General features: G+C 53.1%; 1 protein-coding gene across 1 annotated transcript in view; it reads right to left on the minus strand.

The window, feature by feature from the left end:
- Positions 1–1,124: 1,124 nt before the first annotated feature.
- Positions 1,125–26,585, minus strand: part of EHD2 (EH domain containing 2) — a 29,265-nt gene continuing 3,804 nt past the window's right edge. Inside the window, exons 3-6 of the mRNA XM_032169321.2 lie at positions 25,250–25,347; positions 17,480–17,892; positions 6,401–6,565; positions 1,125–3,297 (exon numbers count right to left, since the gene is read on the minus strand). Of these exons, the coding sequence (XP_032025212.1) occupies positions 2,746–3,297; positions 6,401–6,565; positions 17,480–17,892; positions 25,250–25,347 (1,228 nt within the window). The 3' untranslated portion in view covers positions 1,125–2,745. The remainder of the gene's footprint in view (positions 3,298–6,400; positions 6,566–17,479; positions 17,893–25,249; positions 25,348–26,585) is intronic.

Here is a 26,585-nt window from a genome sequence, read left to right on the forward strand (position 1 = left end):
ACTTTGGGAGGCCGATGCAGGAGGATCGCTTGAGCCCAGGAATTCAAGACCAGCCTGGGCAACATAGTGAGATCCTGTGTCTGCCAAAAATTTAAAAATTAGCCAGGCGTGATGGTGTGCGCCTGTAGTCCCAGGTACTCGGGAGGCTGAGGTGGGAGGATCGCTTGAGCCCAGGAGTTGGAGGGTGCGGTGAGTTGTGATTGCACCATTGCACTCCAGCCTGGGTGACAGAGCAAGACCCTGTCTCAAAAACAAAACAATCAAATCAAAGGAATCCAGGCCTCATAAAAGCCACTCTGGACTCATAAAGGAAAAAGGCACAGAGAGGGCAGGCGACACACGCATGGTCACACAGCGAAACTCAACTGGATCCTTGCGCAGAGCGTTGGAAAGGTGACAGGCCCTAAAGGTGACAGGCCCTGGATCGCAGCCCCGAGACCTGACTCCGGATCACCTGGGCAGGAATTTTGGCGACCACAGCCTGTCTGTTTCCTGAGCGTCCGCCAGGGGGCGCCGCGAGCCGCGAAACTGAGCCCGCGTGGGCGGAATGAGTGCGCGGCCAGCGTGTCCCGGGACGCCGTGGGTGTGGCCTGGGTGTGAGTGCGCGGGACTCGGCGCGCACGGTGCGCTGCCCAGCTTTAGCCAAGAGTCCCCGGGGCGTGAGCGCGCGCACACTCCTGGCAGCCTTTGTGGGCAAGGTCACCACTTCCCCAACCAGAAACCAGTGTGTTCCTGGTGTTACGCGTCGGGAGTTATGTACCCAGGTTGTGCAAGGGCACGTTGCCGGCAGGGCGGGAGCTGGGAGAGCAGTTTGTGCCCGAATACACACAGACACCCCGCGCGCGCCCCAGGGCTTGGTTCCCAGGCCCCCGTCGCGGGAGGTGGGAGGGAGGGATGTCCCGGGGGGAGGGCCCCAGAGTCACTTTTCTTCGGAAAATATGCCGTTCTGGCCCCCAGCCCAGGCCTGAGTCACCAGGCCTCGCTGCGTTGAGTCACGGACTCCACTCCGCCCCTGAGAGCACGGAAGGGGGCCTCCTCCCACCCCAAATCCTGCCCAGGTCTCTCCTTCCCTGGGGGAGGGCGGGCGATCCCTGTCCCAAGCCAGCCTGACTGCCACATGGGAAGAAGCCTTGGCTTTATTCGCTCTGTGGGGACACTGTTCCGTTCAGAGGCCCCTCCCAGCCACGGGGTGGGGGACAATGGTGGGCGTGGGAATCCCAGCGAGCATCCTGGAGGGGGCGTCGTCTCCATGTATTTTGCTCTTCCCCATCTTTTCCATGGGGTCCCCTGCCAGGGTCAAGCACTAATACGTGGTGAAGGCAGCAAACTGCGTCGGGGTCCCTTTAGGGGTGGGGAGAGGGCTGTAGCACCAAGAACCCCCCTCCCCCGCCCACGACATCCCTGAAAAGGAGACTAAAATAAAGCCCCGGGGCCTTTCTACATAGGGGTTCCACTTAAATATGGAATGGTGGTGGGCAGAGAGGCGGTAGCCCAGCAATCCTTAAGTCCAGACCACCAGCTGTGGGGAGGCTTCAAGGGGGCCAGGAGCAGGCTGGGCATTTCCAGCCAGGGACACGTGGGTGGAGGACGAAAATACCTACAAGGGGGTACAGTCTCGGAAGAGCAGGATGGAAGGGGCTTTTCTGCCTGCTACGGGATCCTTTTTAAAGAAATGGGTGTGAAGCCGGGCACGGTGGCTCATGCCTGTAATCCCAGCACTTTGGGAGGCCAAGGCAAGCAGATCACCTGAGATGAGGAGTTCGAGACCAGCCTGGCCAACATGGTGAAACCCTGTCTCTACTCAAATACAAAAATTAGCTGGGCGTGGTGGCGCGTGCCTGCAGTCCCAGCTACTCAGGAGGCTGAGGCACGAGAATCACTTCAACCCAGGAGGTTGAGGTTGCAGTGAGCTGAGATCTCACCACTGCACTCCAGCCTGCGCGACAGAGCAAGATTCCATCAAAAAAAAGAAAGACAGAAAAGAAAGGAAGGGAGGAAATGGGTGTGGACAGAATTGGGGGCAAAGACAAAAAAAAAAAGGAAGGAAGGAAGGAAATAAATGGGTGTGGGCAGAATTGGGGGCTTTCCCCGAGCAAGGGGAGGGGCTGCGGAGGGGCCCATCTGAGGAAGCAGTAGGTGTGTCTCCCCTCTGAGCCCCCCATGGTCCCGAGACCTGAGGATGTGATGGAGCGGGTTGAGGGTGTTGCCTCGCTGGGCAGGAGGAAGCGGAGCAGAAGGGGGTCTGTTTATCTGTTAGTCATTTCAACCACAGGGCTGCTCACCGAGGGGAGGGGCTGGGGTCCTGCCAGGAATTAATGTGTGTTCGTGTGACTGAAGATGCCCTCTCCTGGGAATGTCACCTTCCATGAGGGCAGATGTATTTGTCTATTTTGTTCTCTATGGTAATGCCCGGTGCCTAGAACAGGGCTGGGCACATAGTAGGTGCTCAATAAATATTTGAATGAATGACAGAGGGATGGATGCCTGTGCGTGCCAGTGTCTGTGCGATGTGCCTAAGTGAACGTGAGGCTGGAAGTGTGAAGGGTGGACAGAGAAGCCTTGTCCCTCCCGTGGTCTCCTCTAAATTCTTCCACCGGGGTGTCTGGCGGTAGTTGGGAGGGAGATCCCCGGTCCTTACAGCTGGGCAGGGAGGGCAGGCAGGGCGTGTGTGAGCCAGGGCAGGGATGTGCGTGCAGCCAACTGGAGCTGGGGAGCCACAGCAGGGCCATGGGGAGGGGGGCCTGCTCACTCGGCGGAGCCCTTGTGGCGTCGCTTGGAGGGTGGCACCAGGCGACGGGGCAGGTTGGTGGGCAGCCCGTGGCCCTCCAGCTTGGCCTCGATGAGGTGGCTGGCCAGCGCGAACTCCTCATCATCCAGCATGCCGTCGCGGTCCACGTCGCTGAGCTTCCAGATGCGCCCCAGCACCGAGTTGGGGAGCTTGGTCCCCACCATCCAGGTCTTGGCCTTGGAGCCGCTCAGCTTGCCGTCGGCAGGTGCCAGGTTGTAGAAGATCTCGTCGTATTTGGACTTGTCCTTGGTCACCACCCACTCGGCCTCGTCATCCGAGCCCTCCTCGCCGTCCTCCATGGCCTCGTCAGGTCCCCGCTCCACAAACGGGCCCATGTGGGTGCCCTCAAAAGCGCCCCCCTGCACGCCCACCTCGGTGCTCTCCAGCTCTTCCTGCCGTAGCAGGGGCATGAGCTTGGCGATGTCGTGTGTCAGCATCTCGTCCAACGCCTCCAGCAGCTTCGGCTTCAGCGAGTGAAACTTGGTGAAGTCGTGCGCCATCAGCACCTCCTGTGGTGGGGGACAGGGGCACCCAGAATTCAAGCGGCGCCATCCCTGAGGCCCTCAGGCTGCAAGGTGGTACCAGGACACTGGAGAAGCTCAAGGGGGCAGCTGTTGTGGGGTTTTTTGTTGTTTGTTTTGAGACAGAGTCTTGCTCTTGTTGCCCAGGCTGGAGTGCAAATGGCATGATCTTAGCTCACTGCAACGTCTGCCTTCCGGTTTCAAGCGATTCTCCTGTCTCAGCCTCCCAAGTAGCTGGGATTACAGGCATGCGCCACCATGCCCAGCTAATTTTTGTATTTTTAGTAGAGACGGGATTTCACCATGTTGGCCAGGCTGGTCTCGAACTCCTGACCTCATGATTCGCCCGCCTCAGCCTCCCAGTGCTGGGATTACAGGCATGAGCCACCATGCCTGGCCGTTTTTGTTTGTTTGTTTGTTTTGTTTTTTGACAGGGTCTCGCTCTTTCACTAAGGCTAGAGTGTAGTGGCGCCAACGTAGCTTACTGCAGCTTCCAACTCCCAGCCTCAAGCGATCCTCTGGCCTCAGTCTCCCAAGCAGCTGGGACCACAGGCACACAACACCACACCCAGCTACATTTTTATTTGTAGAGACGGGGGTCTTGCTATGTTGCCCAGGCTGGTCTCAAACTCCTGGGCTCAAGCCATCCTCCCACCTCAACCTCCCAAAGTGCTAGGATTGCAGGTGTGAGCCACTGCACCCAGCCAGGGTGGCAGCTCTTTACTGACACATGCAGAAGTATTTGAACATCTGAACAACCTGTTCTGCTTGGGCACCCACCACTGAGAAGATATTTGGACAACAAGGTCCCAGAGGCTTTCTCCTGTGCCCCAGAATTACTGGAGGGTGGGGAGGCTGGGGCCCCTCTGATGAGTGAGAGCAGCAGCCCTTTGCCAGCTAGCAGAGAAAGACTTCAATATTTTCGCATCAAGTATAGCTTTCTCAGAGCATCCACACCGGCCTAGAACCCTAACCGCCCTCTACCCAACTCCAGCTGCCCAGCCAGCACGCACAACATTGAAAGTTAAAAAAAAAACTCAGCAGGCTTGGGTGGCTCACACCTGTAATCCCAGCACTTTGGGAGGCTGAGGTGGGAGGATCACCTGAAGTCAGGAGTTCAAGACCAGCCTGGACAACATGGTGAAACCCCGTCTCTACTAAAAATACAAAATTAGCTGGGCATGGTGGCGCATGCCTGTAATCCCAGCTACTTGGGAGGCTGAGGCAGGAGAATCGCTTGAAACCGGAAGGCAGACGTTGCAGTGAGCTAAGATCATGCCATTTGCACTCCAGCCTGGGCAACAAGAGCAAGATTCCATCTCAAAAAAAAGAAAAAAGAAATACACTTTAACATTCCATTTTAATGTGGCTAGTGGCTACCATATTGGACAGTGCAGAATGAAACATTTCCATCATTGTAGAAAGTACCGCTGGACAGCTCTGGTCTAGAAAGTGTTCTTGGCCAGGCATGGTGGCTCCTGCCTATAATCCCAGCACTTTGGGAGGCCGAGGCAGGAGGATCGCTTGAGGTCAGGAGTTCGAGACCAGCCTGGCCAACATGACAAAACCCCATCTCTACTAAAAGTATGAAAAATTATCTGGATGTGGTGGCACATGCCTGCAGGCCCAGCTACTTGGGAGGCTGAGGTGCAATAACTGCTTGAACCCAGGAGGCAGAGGTTGCAGTAAGCCAAGATCGCACCTCTGCACTTCAGTCTGAGTGACAGAGTGAGATTCTGTCTCAAAAAAAAAAGTTAGCCAGTCATGGTGGCATGTGCCTGCAGTCCCAGCTACTCTAGAGACTAGGCAGAAGGACCTTTGAGCCCAGGAGTTCAAGTACACAGTGAGCTATGATCACCCCATTGCACTCCAGCCTGGGACAACAGAGTCTCTGAAAAATATATAAATCAATCTCTAAAAAATATATAAATAAATTTTTTAAAGTGTATATTTTATTTATTTATTGAGACAGAATCTCACTCGGTCACACAGGCTGGATTGCAGTGTTGCGATCTCAGCTCACTGCAACCTCTGCCTCCCGGGTTCAAGGGATTCTCCTGCCTCAGCCTCCTGAGTAGCTGGGACTACAGGCATGCAATACCATGCTCAGCTAATTTTCATTATTTTTAGTAGAGACAGGGTTTCACCATGTTGGCCAGGCTGTTCTTGAACTCCTGACCTCAGGTGATCCACTCACCTTGGCCTCCCACAGTGCTGGGATTACAGGCATGAGCCACTGCACCCAGCTGTATATATTTTAAATATTTATATTTTAGAAATATAAATATTTAAGTCTCAAATAAATAAATGAAAATAAAATAAACAGCGTTTTTTTGTTGTTGTTTTTTTTTTTTGGAGACAGAGTCTGGCTCTGTCCCCCAGGCTGGAGTGCAGTGGCACCATCTCGGCTCACTGCAAGCTCCACCTCCCGGTTTCACGCCATTCTCCTGCCTCAGCCTCCCAAGTAGCTGGGACTACAGGTGCCCGCCACCATGCCCTGCTAATTTTTTTGTATTTTTAGTAGAGACAGGGTTTCACTATGTTGGCCAGGATGGTCTCGAACTCCTGACGTTGTGATCCGCCCACCTCGGCCTCCCAAAGTGCTAGGATTACAGGCTTGAGCCACCACACCCGGCTGATAAACAGCATTCTTAAAGAGACTACACTTTTCTTCCCCCTTCCCAACTTCTTGCTGGCTGGAACACAGACACAATGGCTGGAGCCTTCACAGCCCTTTTGTACCATGAAGTTCCTTGGGCCTGAAGGCCAGGCATGGAAGAGAAATAAGACAGAAGGGGACTAGATCCCTGGCTCTGAAAAGCACCAGACCAGTCCTGGACCACTTTCTGGGACTTTTTATGGAGGAAAGAAAGAAAAACTCCCTATCTTAATTTAGCCACTGTTATTTTGGGTTTTCTCTTCACTCCCCTAGCCTGACTCATAAAACCATGCTCCCACAGAACTATTTGAGGGAGGCGCTTTCCAGAACCTGCCATCCATCCCTCCGGCTTTTGAGGTCCCATCTCAGAGTTTCCAGAAAACAACCTTCCCATCACCCACCCCCAACACTCCCTCCTGGGCAGCTTCCCACCTGCATTTTCTGGCAATCAGGAAAGTCCCCAGGGGAGATGTGATGTTCCAGCTGAATCTTTGCAAAGATGACGGGCAGTTTGAGGATCAGCTGCTTCTTCTTGTTCTCCTTCCCAAACACAGAGGGCATCTCCTTCTTCAGGTAGCTGATGATGTAAGCGTGAACCTGTGGGAAGGGTTCTCACCTCAGCCTGCATCAGGGTCCACCAGGGGGCTTGTTAAAACACAGGCTGCCGGCCCCACTCCCAGAGATTCTGATTCACTTGATCTGGGCTGGGGCATGAGAATTTGCATTTCTTTTATTTCTTTTTCTCTCTCTCTCTCTTTTTTTTTTCTTTGAGACGGAGTCTCGCTCTGTCGCCAAGGCTGGAGTGCAGTGGCACGATCTCGGCTCACTGCAACCTCCGCCTCCTGGCTTCAAGCAATTCTCCTGTCTCAGGCTCCTCAGTAGCTGGGATTACAGGCATGCGCCACTATGCCCAGCTAATTTTGTATTTTTAGTAAAGATGGGGTTTCACCATGCTGGTCAGGCTGGTCTCGAACTCCTGACCTCGTGATCTGCCCACCTTGGCCTCCCAAAGTGCTGGGATTACAGGTGTGAGCCACCGTGCCCAGTCTTTTTTTTTTTTTTTTTTTTCGAGACAGAGTCTCGCTCTGTTGCCCAGGCTGGAGCGCAGTGGTGTAATCTCAGCTTGCTGCAACCTCCAGCTCCTGGGCTCAAGCAATTCTTGTGCCTCAGCCTCCCAAGTAGCTGGGATTAACAGGTGTGCACCACCCGGCTAATTTTTTGTATTTTTAATAGAAACGGGGTTTCTCCATGTTGGTCAGGCTGGTCTTGAACTCCTAACCTCAGGTGATCCACCCGCCATGGCCTCCCAAAGTGCTGGGATTACAGGCATGAGCCACCGCGCCCAGCCTGCTTTTTTTTTTTTCTTTCTTTTTTTTTGGAGACAGGGTCTTGCTCTGTCACCCAGCCGGGAGTGCAGTGGTGCGATCATAACTTACTGCAGCCTCAAATTCCTAGGCTCAAGGGATCCTCCCGCCTCAGCCTCTCGAGTAACTGGAATTACAGGCAAGAGCCACTGTTTGGACAAGAATTTGCATTTCTGACAAGTTACAGGTGCTGCAGGTGGAGGCGCCACACTGTGAGGCCCATGGCCGCCTCCTGCTGGGGCTCACCCTGGGCTCCTCCTCTCTGCTAAGTGAGCTTAGTCCCTCCCAGTTTTAAACATCCCTCCAAGAGGTCCACTCCCGAATCTGCATACCAGCCTAAGCCTCTCCCTCCAGCTCAGGACTCAGAGCTAATTGCCTTGTCAACATTCCTGGACAGCTGCATCCCAGGATGCCCTAAGTGGAATTTGAGCCTAGCCCCCAGAGCTGTGTCACCCTCAGCTGTGCCCATCTCTGGAAAGGGCATCCCCAGCCCTGGCTTCCCAGTTGAGGCCAGAAATCTAGAAATTTTATTTATTTATTTATTTATTTTTTGAGACGGAGTCTCACTGTGTCACCCAGGCTGGAGTACAGTGGCGTGACCTCGGCTCACTGCAACCTCCACCTCTGGGTTCAAGCAATCCTCCTGCCTTAGCCTCCCGAGTAGCTGGGATTACAGGCATGTGCCACCATGCCTGGCCAATTTTTGTATGTTTAGTAGAGACTGGGTTTCACCATGTTGGCCAGACTGGTCTCGAACCCCTGACCTCAAGTGATCTACCCGCCTCGGCCTCCTAAAGTGCTGGGATGACAGGCGGGAGCCACTGTGTCTGGCTCTAGAAATCACTTTTATTTTTCTTTTTGAGACAGAGTCTCACTCTGTTGTCCAGGGTGGAGTGCAATGGCATGATCTTGGCTCACTGCAACCTCCACTTCCTGGGTTCAAGCGATCCTCCTGCCTCTACCTCCCGAGTAGCTGGGATTACAGGTGCCTGCCACCGCTAATTTTTGTATTTTTAGTCGAGAGGGGTTTTCACCATGTTGGCCAGGCTGGTCTCAAACTCCTGACCTCAAATGATCTGCCTGCCTCAGCCTCCCAAAGTGCTGCATTACAGGCGGGAGCCACGGTGCCCAGCTCTTGAAATCATTATTGATTTGATATTTGATTCTTCCTCCTGTTTATAAGCCACATCCAACCTATCAATGAGTCCTTTTTGCCTCCTGCTATGTCTCTCCCTCTCTCCCCTACTTTTCTTTTCTTTTTTTTTTTAGACAGGGTCTGGCTGTATCCCCCAGGCTGGAGTGCAGTGGCACAATCTCAGCTCAGTGCAACCTCCACCTTCCCGGCTCAATCCATCCTCCCACCTCAGCCTCCTGAGTAGCTGGGACTACAGGCACCCGCCACTACACCCAACCTCTCCCCTACTTCTCGTTTCTCTCCACCTCAGTGGCCACCATGTCCATTCAAGAGTCATCCTCTCTTGCCTGGGGAGACACCCAAGTGGCCCGACAGGTCTCCCAGCTCCCCATCCTGCCCCAATAACCCTTCCTCCATGCAGCAGTGGCCCGAGAGGACATTTTTAGGGAAGGAACATGAGCCCATGAGATGCTGCTCATAACTCTCAATTTGCTTATTCAAGTTCAAAATTTCTACCAAAGCCGACAAGGCCCTACAGCAGCAATTCACGAAGTGTGGTCCAGGGAAACCCAGGGGTCCTCAAGATCCTTCCAGGGGTTCCTATGGTCAAAATTATTTTAATAACAATACTAAGACATTATTCGCTTTTTGCTTTCTTCGCTCTTATTTTCTCCCAAATGGACAGTGGATTTTTTTTTTTTTTTTGAGACAGTCTTGCTCTGTCACCCAGGCTGGAGTGCAGTGGTGCAAATAATGACTTGATTTATTTGTTTATTTATTTGTTATTTTTTATTTTTTGAGACAGAGTCTCGCTCTGTCCCCCCGGCTGGAGTGCAGTGGCTTAGTCTCGGCTCATTGCAACCTCCACCTCCCGGGTTCACGCCATTCTCCTGCCTCAGCCTCCCAAGTAGCTGGGACTACAGGCGCCCGCCACCACGCTAATTTTTGTATTTTTAGTAGAGACTGGGTTCCACCATGTTGGCCAGGATGGTCTCGATCTTTTGACCTCGTGATCCACCCGCCTCAGCCTTCCAAAATGCTGAGATTACAGGTGTGAACTACCGCGCCCGGCCTAATGACTTGATTTATTAACCTTCTCAAGAGGCTGAGATGGGAGGATCACTGAAGCTGGGGACGTCAAGGCTGCAGTGAGCCACGTTCACTGCACTGCACTCCAGCCTGGGTGACAGGGCAAGACACTGTCTCAAAAAAAGAGAAAAAGAAAAAAAAAGAAGGGCTGGAAACTTGTCTGTTCCCTCCATCTCCAGCATCAGTACGATGTGTACAGAAAGCACTCAGGAAATATTTGTGGAATAAACCAATGAACTTGAGAACCTTTGAAACACCATCTTTTTTTGTTTTGTTTTGTTTTTTGAGATGGAGTTTTACTCTCATTGCCCAGGCTGGAGTGCAATGGCGCAATCTTGTCTCACTGCAACCTCTGCCTCCTGGGTTCAAGCGATTCTCCTGCCTCAGCCTCCTGAGTAGCTGGGATCACAGGCATGTACCACCATTCCCAGCTAATTTTATATTTCTAGTAGAGATGGGGTTTCTCCATGTTGGTCAGGCTGGTCTCGAACTCCTGATCTCAGATGATCCACCCGCCTCGGCCTCCCAAAGTGCTGGGATTACAGGCGTGAGCCACCACGCCCAGTCCACAATCTTATAAATTATCGAAAAATAAACAAGGAGAGCAGAATAATGAATATTGGTATGTCTATATTTTATAGGAAGCTCAAAAATTAAATATTGCTTATGCCTATAATCCCAGCACTTTGGGAGGCCAAGGGGGGAGGATCACTTGAGGCCAGGAGTTCAAGACCAGCCTGGGCAACATAGCAAGACTTGGCTTCTACAAAAAATTTTTTTTTTTTTTTTTTTTTTGAGACGGAGTCTGGCTCTGTCGCCCAGGCTGGAGTGCAGTGGCGCAATCTCGGCTTACTGCAAGCTCCGCCTCCCGGGTTCACACCATTCTCCTGCCTCAGCCTCTCCGAGTAGCTGGGACTACAGGCGCCCGCCACCACGCCCGGCTAATTTTTTGTATTTTTAGTAGAGACAGGGTTTCACCGTGGTCTCGATCTCCTGACCTCGTGATCCGCCCGCCTCGGCCTCCCAAAGTGCTGGGATTACAAGGGTGAGCCACCGCGCCCGGCCTACAAAAAATTTTTAAAACTAGTTGGGCATAGTGGCGCGCGCCTATAGTCCCAGCGAATTGCAGGGGCTGAGGAGGAAGAATCACTTGAGTCCAGAGATTTGAGACTGCAGTGAGCTATGATGTCGCCACTGCACTCCAGCCTGGGCAACACAGTGAGCCTTTGTCTCCAAAAAAATGAATAAATAGGCCAGGCGCGGTGGCTCATGCCTGCCTGTAATCCCAGCACTTTGGGAGGCCAAAGTGAGCCGATCACCTGAGGTCAGGAGTTAGAGACCAGCCTGGACAACATGGTGAAACGCTGTCTCTACTAAAAATACAAAAATTAGCTGGGCATGATGGTGCACACCTATAGTCCAAGCTACGTGGGAGGCTGAGGCAGGAGGATGACTTGAACCTGGGAGGTGGAGGTTGCAGTGAGCTGAGACTGTGCCATTGCACCAGCCTGGGCAACAGAGTGAGACTTAGTCTCAAAAAAAAAAAAAAAAAAAAGAACAAATAAATGCTTTTATAAAATGCAGTATATCTGGAAAGAGACACAAGAAACTACTTATGGGGGTTGCGTCTAGGAAAGAGGCCCTGGGAGCTGGTGGGGTGAGGTATGGGAGAATCATGTCTGATAAAGTATGAATGCCTTTCCATGAGATGATCTTAAATGTTCAATAAAAAAGACTTGTGAGCCGAGATTGCGCCACTGCACTCCAGCCTGGGCGACAGAGCGAGACTCCATCTCAAAAAAAAAAAAAAAAAAAAAAAAGACTTGTTAAAAAATTCTTTTAGGCCAGCTGCAGTGGCTCACGCCTATAATCCCAACACTTTGGGAGGCTGAGGCCAGCGGATCACCTGAGGTCAGGAGTTTGAGACTAGCCTGGCCAACATGGTGAGACCCCCCCCCATCTCTACTAAAAATACAAAAATTAGCCGGGTGTGGTGGCACCTGCGTGTAGTCCCAGCTACTTGGAAAGCTGAGGCACAAGAATCACTTTAACATGGGAGGCAGAGGTTGCAGTGAGCCAAGATCATGCCACTGCTCTCCAGCCTGGGTGACAGAGAGAGACTCCATCTAAAAAAAAAACATATATATATATATATATATATATTTATATTTATATTTTAAAGAATCACAGATTTAGAATGCTGAGAACATTGGTGGTCCCTGACTGGTTCTAAATCCTCATCTCTTCCACCCTCCACCACCACCCTGTCTCCAGCCCCGTTACGCTCTCAGTTCAAACACATCAAGTATATGGCTGCCCCAGGGCCTTTGCACATGCTGTTCTCACTGCATGGACTGCTCTTCCACCCAATCGCCACTCGGCTCACCCCTTCCTCTCCTTCAGACTGCTCTAAAATAGTCCCTCGCCAGTCCCTCTTTCCTCCGCTTCATTTTTCTTCATAACCATTGATTTGTTTAATGTTTGCTTCCCCACTAAAAAGTAATTCTATGAGAAAAGGAATTTATCTTTGTTCCCTGCTGTATCCCCAGAGCCTAGAAGAGTGCCACATGCGCTCGGCAACTGCTGAATGGACGTCACTGGGCCACTGCAGAGAATGTGGTCTGAAGGTTCAGGGCATCTTGGCGTCTTTAGAATCACACCCTCCCAAGATCTTGGCCTTACGTATCACAGCATCATAAAATCGCCCCTTCTAACAGCTATCGCTTCAGCCAAAGGACCTAGAGCCAGAGGATTCGTCCACACCCTCCATCGTACAGATGGGAAACTGAGGCACTGGGAGGAGGGTGAATGCCTCCTCCCAGAAAGTCCGGGAAGGCCTGGTATCTTTGGAGGAGAGCATGAGGGGAGGTTAACAGTATGGCTATTGTTGGTGACGACCAAGTGTGGCAGACTCATATGTGAGGAGTAGGGGTGGGGGTGCGACACGGGGCAAAGGAGGGGCAGTGAGCCTTGGTCACAGTGGACCCTGAATCCCATGCTCCTGTGTCCTGAATGGCACTGGGGAGCCATGGATGAACCTGCAGGAAGAGGGGGAGGGAGTGCCTAAGGGTCTGAAGGACCAATCAGAGCAGGGGTGTGGCCGGGCTGGGGGCGGCGCCTGTGAGAGCGGGCCAATGGAGCCAGGGGGCAGGGCCGAAGGGCGGCTCCGTAGGGACCAAAGGAGGGGAGGTGGGAGGGCGCTGATGGCTTTTCCAGAGAGGAAGCAGGGGAAGGTGCCAGGAAGAGATAAGGTGGGAGGGCGGGCTGGGCCGGGGCTGGGTCCCTGACTCCGGGGTTTGTCTGGGTTTCCGGTGCCGCCCCCAGCCCGGCGGCGGCACCAGGTGTCTGGCCCGGCCCCACCCCTCTGTCCCTGCGCCTTGTGCTCCAGCTCCCGCCAAGGGACCCGCGGGAACGAACCTGGGGGAGTCTAAGCAAGACCAGGAGGAAGACAGAGAGAGGGCGGCGGCGGAGCGGAGGAGAGATGGAGAGACAGGAGGAGACAGAGAGAGCGAGAAAGAAAAGAAAAGGGAGTTAGAATAAAAGAAAACGTAAAAATGGAGAAGAAAGAGATTGAGAGAGAGGTAGAAAGGAGACTGATATAGAGACAGAAAAAGAGAGAGACAGACACTGCAGAGCCGCCTGGGCGGAGGAGCGCAAGGTGAATTCCGAAGGTTCCAGGAGTGGCAGCCCCGTCCACAGTGGGCCGCTCCCTCCGAAGGAGGATTCCTGGGGTGGGGGTGGGGGCTCTGACTCACCCACTCTCGCTGCTCCTTAAACCAACACCTCAGGCTCCTCCACCCCCTAGAACCTTCTTGGCCTCCCTGCCTGCCCAGCTTCCTGCCCCGCCTCCACCCTGGCAGCCTCCCCTGAGAATGTTCCATTTGACATCCAAAATCGCTCTGAAACCCGCGCTCTCCTTTCTCCTCTCCCTCCTCAAGGCCTGTCCTGATCCAGGAACCTCCACGCCTTTTGCCTGGTCTCCAGGCTCCTAGACTCACCTGCCTTGAATCCACCCTCCAAAAGGTAGCTTGAGTCTAATCCCCTTTCCCTGCTCCGAACTTTTCCATGGCTCCCCAGTGCCCTAGGGACAAAGCACAGATTCCCGGACACAGCCCACACCACCTCTGATCTCAGCCACATCCTCAGCCTCTAATTGAGTTATGCACACTGTCTACACTAGATTCAACACTGACATTTCCCCTCAGATGCCCTCTCCTCCAAAGAAGCCCACTCTGCCTGCCCCAGCTACCCCGCCCCAGCTGTGACCACACTGGGTCATCGGTGCCTGGGGATGGGTCTGTCTCCTCTCCAGGAGCCCCAGGGAGGACTGAGCCCTGGAACTGCCTTCATTATTTAGGAGTGGGAGCCCCAGCAGGACAGGGCTGGAACCACCGTGGTCACTGCTGTGTCTCCTGCACCACCCAACACCAGGCCAGGCATAGAGGAGATTTTGTTCAATGCAACTGTTTGTTTAATGTCATTCATTCAGTAAATATTTACAGAGCACCAATTCTGTTCCGGGCGCTGGGGATAAATCAGTGAAGGAATTCAAAGAGCCCTGATTGGCTGGGCGCAGTGGCTCATGCCTGTAATCCCAGCACTTTGGGAGGCCGAGGCGGGCGGATCACCTGAAGTCGGGAGTTCGAGACCAGCCTGACCAATATGGTGAAACCCCGTCTCCACTAAAAATACAAAAAATTAGCTAGGTGTGGTGGCACACACCTGTAACCCCAGCTACTCAGGAGGCTGAGGCAGGAGAATCACTTGAACCCGGGAGGTGGAGGTTGCAGTGAGCGGAGATCGCACCATTGCACTCCAGCCTGGGCAACAGTGGGAGACCCTGTCTCCAAAAAAAAAAAAAAACGAAAGAAAAAAAAGAAAGAGAAAGAGAAAGAAAGAGAGAAAGAGAAACAGAGAAAGAGAGAAAGGAGAGGAGAGGAGAAGAAAGGAAAGGAAAGGACAACAGGGTTAGGGTAAAGAAGGACCCATATGGTGGAAGTTATATTCATTCAAAGGAGGGCAGGGACAGCCTTCCTGAGAAGGGAGCATTTGAGCAGAGTCTTGAAAGGGGTGAGGAGGGAGTGAGACTTGTGGATGGCCAGGTGACGGGGGAAGAAGGCAGAAGAGGTTTCCAAGAGGAGGGAGCAGCAAGTACAGGACTGAGGCTGCCAGCATGAAGTGCAGGGGATGATGGGAGGGGAATGGGAGATGAGGCCAGAGAAGGAAAGGAGTGAGGGAAGGGGACAATCTGTGGCCACAATCAAACAGGAGTCGTGGGAGACCGGAGCTGTGAAGCACCTAAGATGTAATAAATTCATCTTTTTTTTTTTTTTTTTTTTTTTTTTGAGACAGAGTCTCATTCTGTTGCCCAGGCTGGAGTCCAGTGGTGCAATCTCGGCTCACTGCAACCTCTGCCTCCCAGGTTCAAGCAATTCTCCTGCCTCAGCCTCCTGAGTACCTGGGATTACAGGCATGCACCACCATGCCCGGCTAATTTTTGTATTTTTAGTAGAGATGGGTTTTCCCCATGTTGGTCAGGCTGGTCTCGAACTCCTGACCTCGTGATCCACCCACCTCAGCCTCCCAAAGTGCTGGGATTACAGGCGTGAGCCACTGCACCTGGCTTTTTTTTTTTTTTTTTTTTTTGAGACACAGTCTCGTTCTGTCGCCCAGACTGGAGTGCAGTGGTATAATCTCGACTCACTGCAACCTCTGCCTTCCGGGTTCAAGGGATTCTTGTGCCTCAGCCTCCCAAGTAGCTGGGATCACAGGTGCCCACCACCACACCTGGCTAATTTTTGCATTTTTAGTAGAGATGTAGTTTCACCATCCTGACCAGGCTGGTCTCAATCTCCTGACCTCAAGTGATCTGCCCCCCTTGGCCTCCCAAAGCGTTGGGATTACAGGCGTGAGCCACCGCGCCCAGCCTTCATCGTTATTTTATGTCTTTTACTTATTCTGTCTCCCTCCATCAAAAGATAAGCCCAGGGCTGGTCCAATGGTAGTGGGTTATCAGAACTTTTTTTTTTTTTTTTAATAGAAATAATGTCTCACTATGTTGCCCAGGCTGGTCTTCAGTGCCTGGGCTCAAGTGATCCTCCCAGAGTGCTGGGATTACAGGCGTCAGCCACTGCACCTGGCCTTGGTTACCAGAACTTATTAGTGTCACTAAAGTTGCCATGCACCCCTCCACCCCCACTCCTAAATTTGACTAGCTTATAAATAAATTAATTAATTCAATTTAAAAAAAGATGAGCCCCAGGAGAGCTGGACCCTTGTCTGTTCCCTCCATCTCCGGCGCCAGCACCATGTGTACAGAAAGCATTCCAGAAATACTTGTGGGCCGGGCACGGTGGCTCATGCCTGTAATCCCAGCACTTTGGGAGGCCAAGGCGGGCAGATCACCTGAGATTGAGAGTTCAAGACCAGCCTGACCAACGTGGAGAAACCCCGTCTCTACTAAAAATACACAACGGTGGTGCATGCCTGTAAACCCAGCTACTCAGGAGGCTGAGGCAGGAGAATCGCTTGAATCCAGGAGGCGGAGGTTGTGGTGAGCCGAGATCGCGCCATTGCACTCCAGCCTGGGCAATAAGAGCAAAACTCCGTCTCAAAAAAAGAAAAAAAGAAAAAGAAATATTTGTGGAATAAACCAATGAACTTGGAAACCTTTGAACCACAATCTTATAAATTATCAAAAAATAAACAAAGAGGGTAGAATAATGAGTATTGGTCTGTCTATATTTTATAGGAAGCTCAAAAATTCAATATAGCTTATGCCTGTAATCCCAGCACTTTGGGAGGCCAAAAGGGGGAGGATCACTTGAGGGCAGGAGTTCAAGACCAGCCTGTGCAACACAGTAAGACCCCGACTCTACAAAAATAAAAAATTAGCTGGGCGTGGTGACACGTGCCTGTAGTCTCAGCTACTTGGGGCAGGCTAGGGAGGGAGGATCACTTGAGCCCAGGAGTTCGAGGCTGTGGTGAGCTGTGATTGCATCATTGCACTCCAGCCAGGGCAAGAGAGCGAGACTCCATCTCTTAAAAAAGAAGGAAGAAGAGGGAACGAAAGAGGATGTAAGGAAGGAAGAAGGGAGGAGGGAGGAAGGGAGAGAGGAACAGAGGAAGGAAGGAAGGAAAGAAGGAAGGAAGGAAGGAAAGAAGGAAGGAAGGGAAGGAAGAAGAAGGAGGAGGAGGAGGGAGAAGAAGAAGAAGAGGAGGAAAAGGAGGAAAGAGAGAAGAAAGAAGAAGAAGAGGCCGGGCGCAGTGGCTCACGCTTGTAATCCCAGCACTTTGGGAGGCCGAGGCGGGCGGATCACGAGGTCAGGAGATCGAGACCACGGTGAAACCCCGTCTCTACTAAAAATACAAAAAATTAGCTGGGCGTGGTGGTGGACGCCTGTGGTCCCAGCTACTCGGAGAGGCTGAGGCCGGAGAATGGCGTCAACTCGGGAGGCGGAGCTTGCAGTGAGCCGAGATCGCGCCACTGCACTCCAGCCTGGGTGACAGCGAGACTCCGTCTCAAAAAAAAAAAAAAAAGAAAGAAGAAGAAGAGGAAGAAGAAGAAAAAGAAGAAGAAGAAAGAAGAAGAAGAAGGAGGAGAAGGAGGAGGAGGAGGAGGAGGAGGAGGAGGAGGAGGAGGAGGAAGAGGAGGAGGAAGAAATAGAAATACCAGGACAGAGAAGCCAGGGTGACACAGAGTTGACACAGAAATCCAAAGGCAGAGGAATGAGTCTCCATACAGTTCTTCCTCCCCGCTCCACTCTGTGCCAGAATGACCCAACTTCAAGAGAACTGAAGTTCTCTTGAATAATCAGTGGGCACTGATAAGTCAGGGACTCACAGCACTGGTAGGAGAGGAAAGGCAGGGGCTCCCCCTGCGCCCTCCTCAAGAATGCGCACCCAGCCCCCAGGACTACTCACCCGCACCAGCCGGGCCCTCTTCACTAGGTCATTGAGCTTGCGCAAGGCGGCGTGCCGGGGCAGGCCCTGGATGTCGCGGAAGAGGTCCTGCTCCTCCAGCTCGAAGAGGCGCCGGTTGTCCGGCACGAGGAGAGGCTGGGACCAGAAGGAGCCGATGTAGACGCGCAGCACCTCGGGCGTGCCCACCACCTTGCCCAGCGCCCACATGAGCGCGCCGTAGACGCGCATCAGCTGCTGCGTCTCCACCATGTCGGCCTTGTTGAGCACCACGCGGATCTTGTCCTCATGGCCCCGCAACGCGCCGATGGCCTCCGAGAACTCGTCCGAGATCTCCAGCTTGTGCGCATCAAAGAGCAGGATGATGAGGTCCACGCGCTCCGCGAACCAGCGCAGCACGGCCGGGAAGTCATAGCCTGGAGTGGGAGTAGAAAGACAGGAGCGCAAAGGGCAGAAGTCAGACCCCCACCCTCCAGCCATTCTCAGTAGCATCCATTCTCTCGCATATTGGACTGTAAAGATGTTCACGTTGTTGGCTGTCCCAATCCTGTCTGGGCAAAATAGCCAAGGCCCTCAGTGGGTACCACTGCTCTGGCTCCCCAGTGACCAGAATTTCCCCCCTCACTCTGGCCCCAGCCCCTCAAGCCATCTGGTTACAGGGGGCAATCATCCCCCTTTTCCTTTGCTGGAGTGCAATGGCGGGATCACGCTTCCCTGCAACCTCCACTTCCCCGAGCTCAGGCGATCCTCCTACCTCAGCCTCCCTAGTAGCTGGGACTGCAGGTGCGTGTCACCACACCTGGCTAATTTTCTTTTTTTTTTTTGTAGAGACGGGGTCTTACTCTGTTACCCGGGCTGGTCTCGAACTCCTGAGCTCAATCGATCCTCCTGCCTCAGCCTCCCAAAATGTTGGGATTACAGGTGCGAGCCACCGCACCCAGCCTCCCGGCCTCCATTTTTTCATTCACTCATTCATTAAGCAGTTATTAGTGGTGTGCGTTGGTATGTATATGTAGGCTGTTAAAAATACTGACATGTTTGCTAAGAGATCTCCCTGTGCTTCTATGGAACCCCCAAGCTCGCCACGCGCCTCTGTCACCCTAGCTCCTCCCCAGGACCTGTTGGATCTCCCCACGATCCACCAACTAGAGTTCACACTGGATAGCTGTGCTCTTGCCATAGTAGATGTTAATTTTTTTATTTTTTATTTTTTGAGACAGTCTCACTCTGTTGCCCAGGCTGGAGTAAAGTGGCATGAATGCGGCTCACTGCAACCTCCACCTCCCAGGTTCAAGCGATTCTCCTGTCTCAGCCTCCCAAGTAGCTGGGATTACAGGCATGCACCACCACGCCTGGCTAATTTTTGTATTTTTAGTAGAGACGGGGTTTCACCATGTTGGCCAGGCTGAGATGTTAAATATTTTGCATTTATTTAGCAATATTTACTGAGAGTCTCATGTGTGCCAAGTCCTGTCCTGGGAGCCTGGGATACCGCAGAGAACACACAGACAAAATTCTTGCTCTTATGAGGCACCCGTCCCAGCCGTGGGTTCCCATGCTCATTCATTCATTCCTTTCACCATTCATTTCCTCATTCATTCCTTCATCCACCCATTCTCACCTTTGCTTGTTCATTCATTTATTCACCAACAAGCAATGCTGAGGAGAGCAGAGAGGAGCAATTGAGACCCCCTGACTTAGCTGTCTGGAAGACGTGGAGTTGAGTCCCTCCTCTGCCCCCATCCGCTGTGTGACCTTAGGCAAGTAGCTTAACCTCTCTGAACTTGTGTTTTCTCTTCTGTAAAATGCAAATCATAGGACTGTTGTGAAGCCAGGTGTGATGGCTCAAGCCTATAATCCCAGCACTTTGAGAGGCTGAAGCAGGCAGATCACTTGAGGCCAGGAGTTCGAGACCAGCCTAGCCAACATGGCGAAAACCCATCACTACTAAAGCTACAAAAAAATTAGCCTGGTGTTGGTGGCTCATGCCTATGGTCCCAGATATTCGGGAGGCTGAGGCATGAGAATTGCTTGAGCCTGGGAGGCAGAGGTTGCAGTGAGCCGAGATAGCGTCACTGCACTCCAGTCTGGGTGACAGAGTGAGACTCTGTCTCCAAAAAAAACAGACTGTTGTGAAGATTAAAAGAATATAAATGAGCTAATATATATAAAGAGCTTAAAATAATGCCTGGCATTGAGCTGTACATTTAAAAATGATGGAGGTGGCCAGAGTGGCTCACACCTGTAATCCCAGCACTTTGGGAGGTTGAGGCAGGAGGATCGCTTGAGCCTGGGAGTTTGAGACCAGCCTGGGCAAGATGACAAGACCCTGTCTCTACAGAAAAATAAAAATAAAAATAAAAAATTATCCACACGTGGTGGCATGCATCTGTAGTCTCAGCTACTCAGGAGGATGAAGCAAGAGGATCACTTGAGCCCAGAAGTTGGAGTTGGAGTCGGAGGCTGCAGTGAGCCATGATTGCGCCACTGCACTCCAGCCTGCGGACAGAGCGAGAACTTGTCTCTTTAAAAAAAAAAAATGGTTGAGCTTTCTTTTTTTTTTTTTTTTTTGAGATGGAGTCTAGCTCTGTCACCACGCTGGAGTGCAGTGGCGCGATCTCAGATCACTGCAACCTCTGCCTCTCGAGTTCAAGCAGTTCTCCTGCCTCAGCCTCCCGAGTAGCTGGGATTACAGGTGCCACCACACCCAGCTAATTTCTGTATTTTTAGTAGAGGTGAGTTTTCACCATGTTGGCCAGGATGGTCTCCATCTCTTGACCTCGTGATCCGCCCACCTCGGCCTCCCACAGTGCTGAGATTACAGGCGTGAGCCACCGAGCCCGGCCATAATGGTTGAGCTTTTATGGCATGTAAGTTAATTCTCAATGAAACTGTTTTTTTCAAAACAGTGCTGGATGGACGGTAAGCACTCAGCAAGTCATGGTGATGTCACCCACCGGGAAGCACCCTCTGCGGTCCCTGCTGTGTGTGTGGAGGCTGAGGCAGTCTCAGCCCTGTCCTTACATCTCTCAGCCCACTGGGGACACAGACCTGGCCCCTGAGTGGTCAGCCCAGGGTGGGCAGGGGGACCCAGGGAGCTGTGGGAGCCCAGGGCCAGTGCCTGACCCAACCCCCAGCCTGGGGAGTCAGGGAGGACTTCCGGGAGGAGGGAAGGCAGAGTGGGAACCCAGAGGACGAAGAGTTAACTGGCAGAACAAGGAGCTAGCCCTGATTTACTGACGTCACACCCTCCAGCTAGAGCTCACTCAGTGACTCTTCACAACAACCCCTGGAGGTGGGCGCTGTTCTCACCCCATTTTCCAGATGAGGAAACTGAGGCACAGAGAAGTTAGAGGACTAGCCAGGCGTGGTGGCTCACGCCTGGAATCCCAGCACTTTGGGAGGCTGAGGCGGGTGGATCACCTGAGGTCAAGAGTTCGAGACCAGCCTGATCAACATAGTGAAACCTCGTCTCCACTAAAAATACAAAAAAATTAGCTGGGTGTGGTGGTGGGCACCTGTAATCCCAGCTACTCGGGAGGCTGAGGCAGGAGAATCGCTTGAACCCAGGAGGCGGAGGTTGCAGCGAGCCGAGGTCTTGCCACTGCACTCCAGCCTGAGCAACAAGAGCGAAACTCCATCTCAAAAAACAAAAAAAAGAGAGAGAAGTTGGGGGACTTACTCAAGACACACAGGTAAGAGGCAACAGAAGAGGAGTCCCATGGGCCCCATGCTCCTCCAGGGAGCTGGTGCTTGCGCCCATCCTGCCTGGGAGGAAGCAGCCTCCTTGCGGGCAACGCAGGATCCAGGATGGGGTTGGGGGGTGTTGTTTTGGGGGAAGAAGGGCCAAGTCACTGGAGGGACAGCAGCTGGAGCCCCCCTCCCTCCGGGTGTCGCCACAAACACACATACTGGCCCAGATTCGGAAAGTGTGTCTCATGGGGCGGGGAGGGAAGGAGGCAGAGAGGTTGAGTCAGTGTGGGACGGGAGACGTGGCAAAAAGGAACCTTGGGCCCTCAACGGCACTCACCCAGCAAAAACGGGCATTGTTGGCACTTCCATAGCACCTACTGTGTGCACACATAAGTGTGCACCTTCTAAGTGCTTTGTATGTTTTAACTAATTTAACCTTTAGGACAACTCTGAGGCCACTAGTATTATTATTGCCTGTGTGTGTGTGTGTGTGTGTGTGTGTGTGTGTGTGTGTGTGTGTGTTGTGTGTGTGTGTGTGTGTGTGTGTGTGTGTGTGTGTGTGTGTGTGTTTTGTTTTTCTGCTTGTTTGTTTTTGAGACGAAGTCTCACTCTATTGCCCAGGCTGAAGTGCAGTGTCATGAGCTCAGCTCACTGCAACCTCCGCCTCCTGGGTTCAAGCAATTCTCCTTCCTCAGCCTCCGGAGTAGCTGGGATTACAGGTGCCCACCACCACACCCAGCTAATTTTTGTTTTTTTATTTTTTTTATTTTTTTATTTTTTTGAGACGGAGTCTCGCTCTGTCGCCCAGGCTGGAGTGCAGTGGCGCAATCTCGGCTCACTGCAAGCTCCGCCTCTCGGGTTCACGCCATTCTCCTGCCTCAGCCTCTCCGAGTAGCTGGGACTACAGGCGCCCGCCACCACGCCCGGCTAATTTTTTTGTATTTTTAGTAGAGACGGGGTTTCACCGTGGTCTCGATCTCCTGACCTCGTGATCCGCCTGCCTCGGCCTCCCAAAGTGCTGGGATTACAAGCGTGAGCCACCACGCCCGGTCAATTTTTGTATTTTTAGTATAGACAGGGTTTCACCATGTTGCCCAGGCTGGTCTCGAACTCCTGACCTCAGGTAATCTGCCCACCTTGGCCTCTCAAACTGCTGGGATTACAGGCGTGAACCACTGCACCCAGCCCATTATTCTCATTTTTCAGGTAAGAAAATTGAGGCAAAGAGAGGTTAAGTGGCTTGCCTAAGGTCCCACAGCTTAAAAACAGCAGAAAATAGGCTGGGTGCGGTGGCTCACACCTGTAATCCCAACACTTTGGGAGGCCGAGGTGAGTGGATCACGAGGTCAGGAGTTCAAGACCTGCCTGGCCAAGACGGTGAAACCCCGTCTCTACTAAAAATACAAAAAAATTAGCCGGGCATGGTGGCGGGCGCCTGTAATCCCAGCTACTTGGGAGGTTGAGGCAGAGAATTGCTTGAACCCAGGAGGCGGAGGTTGCAGCGAGCCGAGGTCGCGCCACTGCACTCCAGCCTGGAAGACAGAGTAAGACTCCATCTTAAAAAAAAAAAAAGTAGCATAACATAAATAAATAAAAGTAGCACAGCCCAGATTTGAGGGCTTTACTATGCTACAGTAACACATACCTGTGTTCACACATCTTACATGCAGAGGCAGCCACACACATGAGCTCGTGTACACACACACACACACCCAGTAGCACACCCAGACACAAACATAGCCAATTACTACAAGATGCAGGCTCCCGGACACACCCGTATTCACAATCTGGGGCCTGCACAGATGTTTGTGGTCACACAATCACAAAGATAATGTGAGATGCACACACACATAGACACAGAGACCTGCACGAACGCATAGGTACAGAGACACACTTGCACACCCACACAGACACAATCGCACACACATAACCTCCCATGCCCTCCCAAACCCAAAGGCACACAGACAGACATAATCACACACAGTTACACAAAAGATGTCCTCCTGCACACACACACATTCTCACATACACAACACCACACAGAAGCACACAGCTGTATCCGGAGATACAATCACAGGTAGTCACACACAGCCCCACAAAATCCCCGCAGCCCTGTACTGCCCGACGCAGCCACACAAAGTCACACATAGCCCACAACCCAGATACACATATATGCCTAGACCATCTCACACACAGGCACACAATGTCAGACTCACACCTACAATGATACACACTAAATCCACATAGACACATAGACAAAAGATGCCCTTTATGTCTCTCTGTCTCTCTCACACACACACTTCACAATGTAACAGTATATAGGGACAGAATCAGTTGCACACTATCCCACAAAGTCTCTCATAGCCCTACACAGCCCTTCAGAGTCACACAAAGTCACCCAGCAGGCTGGGCGTGGTGGCTCACACCTGTAATCCCAGCCCTTTGGAAGGCCAAGGCAGGAGGATCACCTGAGGTCAGGAGTTCAAGACCAGCCTGGCCAACATGGTGAAATCCTGTCTCTACTTAAAAAAAAAAAAAAAAACACAAAAATTAGCCGGACATGGGTGTGGCAGGCGCCTGTAGTCCTGGCTACTCAGGAGGCTGAGGCAGAAGAGTCACTCGAACTTGGGAGGCAAAGGTTGCAGTGAGCCGAGATCTCGCCACTCCACTCCAGCCTGGGCGACAGAGTGAGACTCTGTCTCAAAAACAAACAAAACAAAGTCATCCAGCCACAATTATAGGCACATGCACACACACACACACACACACACACAGAGGCATGTACACAATTCAAAGTCATACAACCTCAGAGCCATGGCCACAATGAGGCACGTCCACTGTTATACACAAATGCGTGGAACCACCACACCCAGGAGTACACTCATAATGACACACTTTCCCAAGATATACACAAAGTCACACACACACACACACACACACACGCACACCAACAGCTGGACACTCTCTCCTCCTCTTCCTCTATCCTCAAGGCCAGGGAGGGAGACCCCGTTCCCCACTCCCCCACCACCCACGGCCTTTGGACCCCCCTGCCGGCACCCCTGCCCTGGCTGAGAGCCGCTCCCTCCCACTGTCCCAGGCCCAGGCCCTGGGGTGGGAGCCCCAGGAACTCCTCCCCCTCAGCTGGCAGCACGTCCTCCCAATCGTTTCTGCAGCTGCCTCCTGCCTTTCTCCCGTGGGGCCTCTGGACCTCGGCCAGGGACATGGTCACCCCTGGCGTCCCCGCCCCACCCCAGGCCCAGCCTTCTCGCAAGGGCCTCCCATCCCCTCTGCCCCACATGGCAGCCTCCTTTGCCCCACTTCCAGGCCTCCAAGGCCATGGGGGGTGGGGGACACAGATCTGTGGGGCTGGGGGACCACAGATGCTGAGCTGGGCTGGGCAGGGGTGGTGGGGGCCCAGCACACCCGGAGGCCCCGGCTGGAATCCACCCCCCGCCGCTCTCCTTGCACAGCTGTTTATAAATTCCAGGCCTGGCCTTGGCCCCCACCCAGATTCCCTTCCCATCCTCTTCTCGGCCCCATCTGTGGCCCAGACGTGGAGCCAGGAGCTCACAGGGCCCAGCCTCCCCTGCCCGGGCTCTGCCTCATCTCCAGGCCTTGTGTCTCCCTGCATCGCTGTCTCACTGCCTCGGAATCCCTGTCCCTCTTCATCTCTCCCTTCCCATCCTTCTCGCCTGCCCAGACGTGCAGCTCCTGCCTGCTCCCACCACGTGGTCACCCACACACCTCCCCCACCCATCAATGCGAGCCAGCATGGAGCAGTCACGGCTTCCACTAGCTCCCTGCGGCTGCCCCGCCAGCCAGGGCCAGAGGACACAGGCCCAGGTCCCAGCGGAGACACCACCCCTCCTCCTCTAGACCCAGGAGTCCAGGCCCCAGCCCCTCCTCCCTCAGACCCAGGAGTCCAGGCCCCAGCACCTCCTCCCTCAGACCCAAGAGTCCAGGCCCCAGCCCCTCCTCCCTCAGACCCAGTAGTCCAGGCCCCAGCACCTCCTCCCTCAGACCCAGGAGTCCAGGCCCCAGCACCTCCTCCCTCAGACCCCAGGGTCTGGCCCCACTCACCGCGGCTCACTCTCTGCTTGGCACCCGACAGGATACCTGGGGTGTCGATGATGCTGATGCTCTCCAAGACCTGATTAGGGAGCTGGGCACACATGAACCTGGGGGCAGAGGGAGGGTCGGGGTCAACAGGGAAGGACAGAAAGAGGGAAAACATGAAGGGGGACTCGGGACCGCACGGCAGAGCATCCTGTATGGGCGAAGAAAGACACCGGACAGAAAAAGGGTGACCAGGACCATCTCAGAGCTATAACCAGCCACAGCTCATGTTCAGTGAGCACTTAATTTGTTCCAGGTACTGTTCTTTTTTTTTTTTTTTTTTTTTTTGAGACGGAGTTTTGCTGTTGTTGCTCAGGCTGGAGTGCAATGGCACTGTCTCAGCTCACCGCAACCCTGCCTCCTGAGTTCAAGTGATTCTCCTGCCTCAGCCTCCCGAGTAGCTGGGATTATAGGTGCACACCACCACACCCAGCTAATTTTTGTATTTTTAGTAGAGACAGGGTTTCACCATGTTGGCCAGGCTGGTCTCAAACTTCTGGCCTCAAGTGATCTGCCTGCCTCAGCCTCCCAAAGTGCTGGGATTACAGGCATGAGCCACCGCACCCGGCCACCAGGTGCTATTCCAAGTCCTCGCAGCAACCATGGCATAGAGGCCATGGTGATCCTGATCCCTTTTTTTTTTTTTTTTTTAGACAAAGTCTTGCTCTGTTGCCCAGGCTGGAATGCAGTGGCACGGTCTCGGCTCACTGCAACCTCTGCCTCCCAGGTTTAAGCAATTCTTCTGCCTCAGCCTCCCGAGTAGCTGGGATTATAGACGTGAACCACCACTCCCGGCTAATTTTTCGTATTTTTGGTAGAGACGGGGTTTCACCATGTTGGCCAGGCTGGTCTCCAACTCCTGGCCTCAAGTGATCCACCTGCCTCGGCCTCCCAAAGCGCTGGGATTACAGACGTGAGCCACCGGGCCTGGCCCAAGGTGATTGATCCACATTTTGCAGATGAGGCTACAAGAAGGGCAGTGAGGTCAAGTCATTTGCCTGAGGTCACCCAGCTGGCCGGGATTTGAACCAGGCGTGCTGACTTCACTAGCCTAGGTGCTCCCTTGGATAACAGAGCAGAGACAGGCATGGGAAGAACTGGGTAGAGAGAACGGAATTGGGGCTGAGAAAGAGGGAAACACAGTCAGGGAGGGGACAGAGAAGGGGGATAGCAAGATGCACGCCCGGGACAGAAAGATGCGCCCCCAGGGCCGGGCGCGGTGGCTCACGCGTGTAATCCCAACACTTTGGGAGGCTGAGGCAGGTGGATCACTTGAGGCCAGGAGTTCGAGACCAGCCTG

This window comes from Hylobates moloch, unplaced genomic scaffold, assembly GCF_009828535.3.
Source record: "Hylobates moloch isolate HMO894 unplaced genomic scaffold, HMol_V3 SCAFFOLD_12, whole genome shotgun sequence".
Lineage (NCBI taxonomy): Eukaryota > Metazoa > Chordata > Mammalia > Primates > Hylobatidae > Hylobates > Hylobates moloch.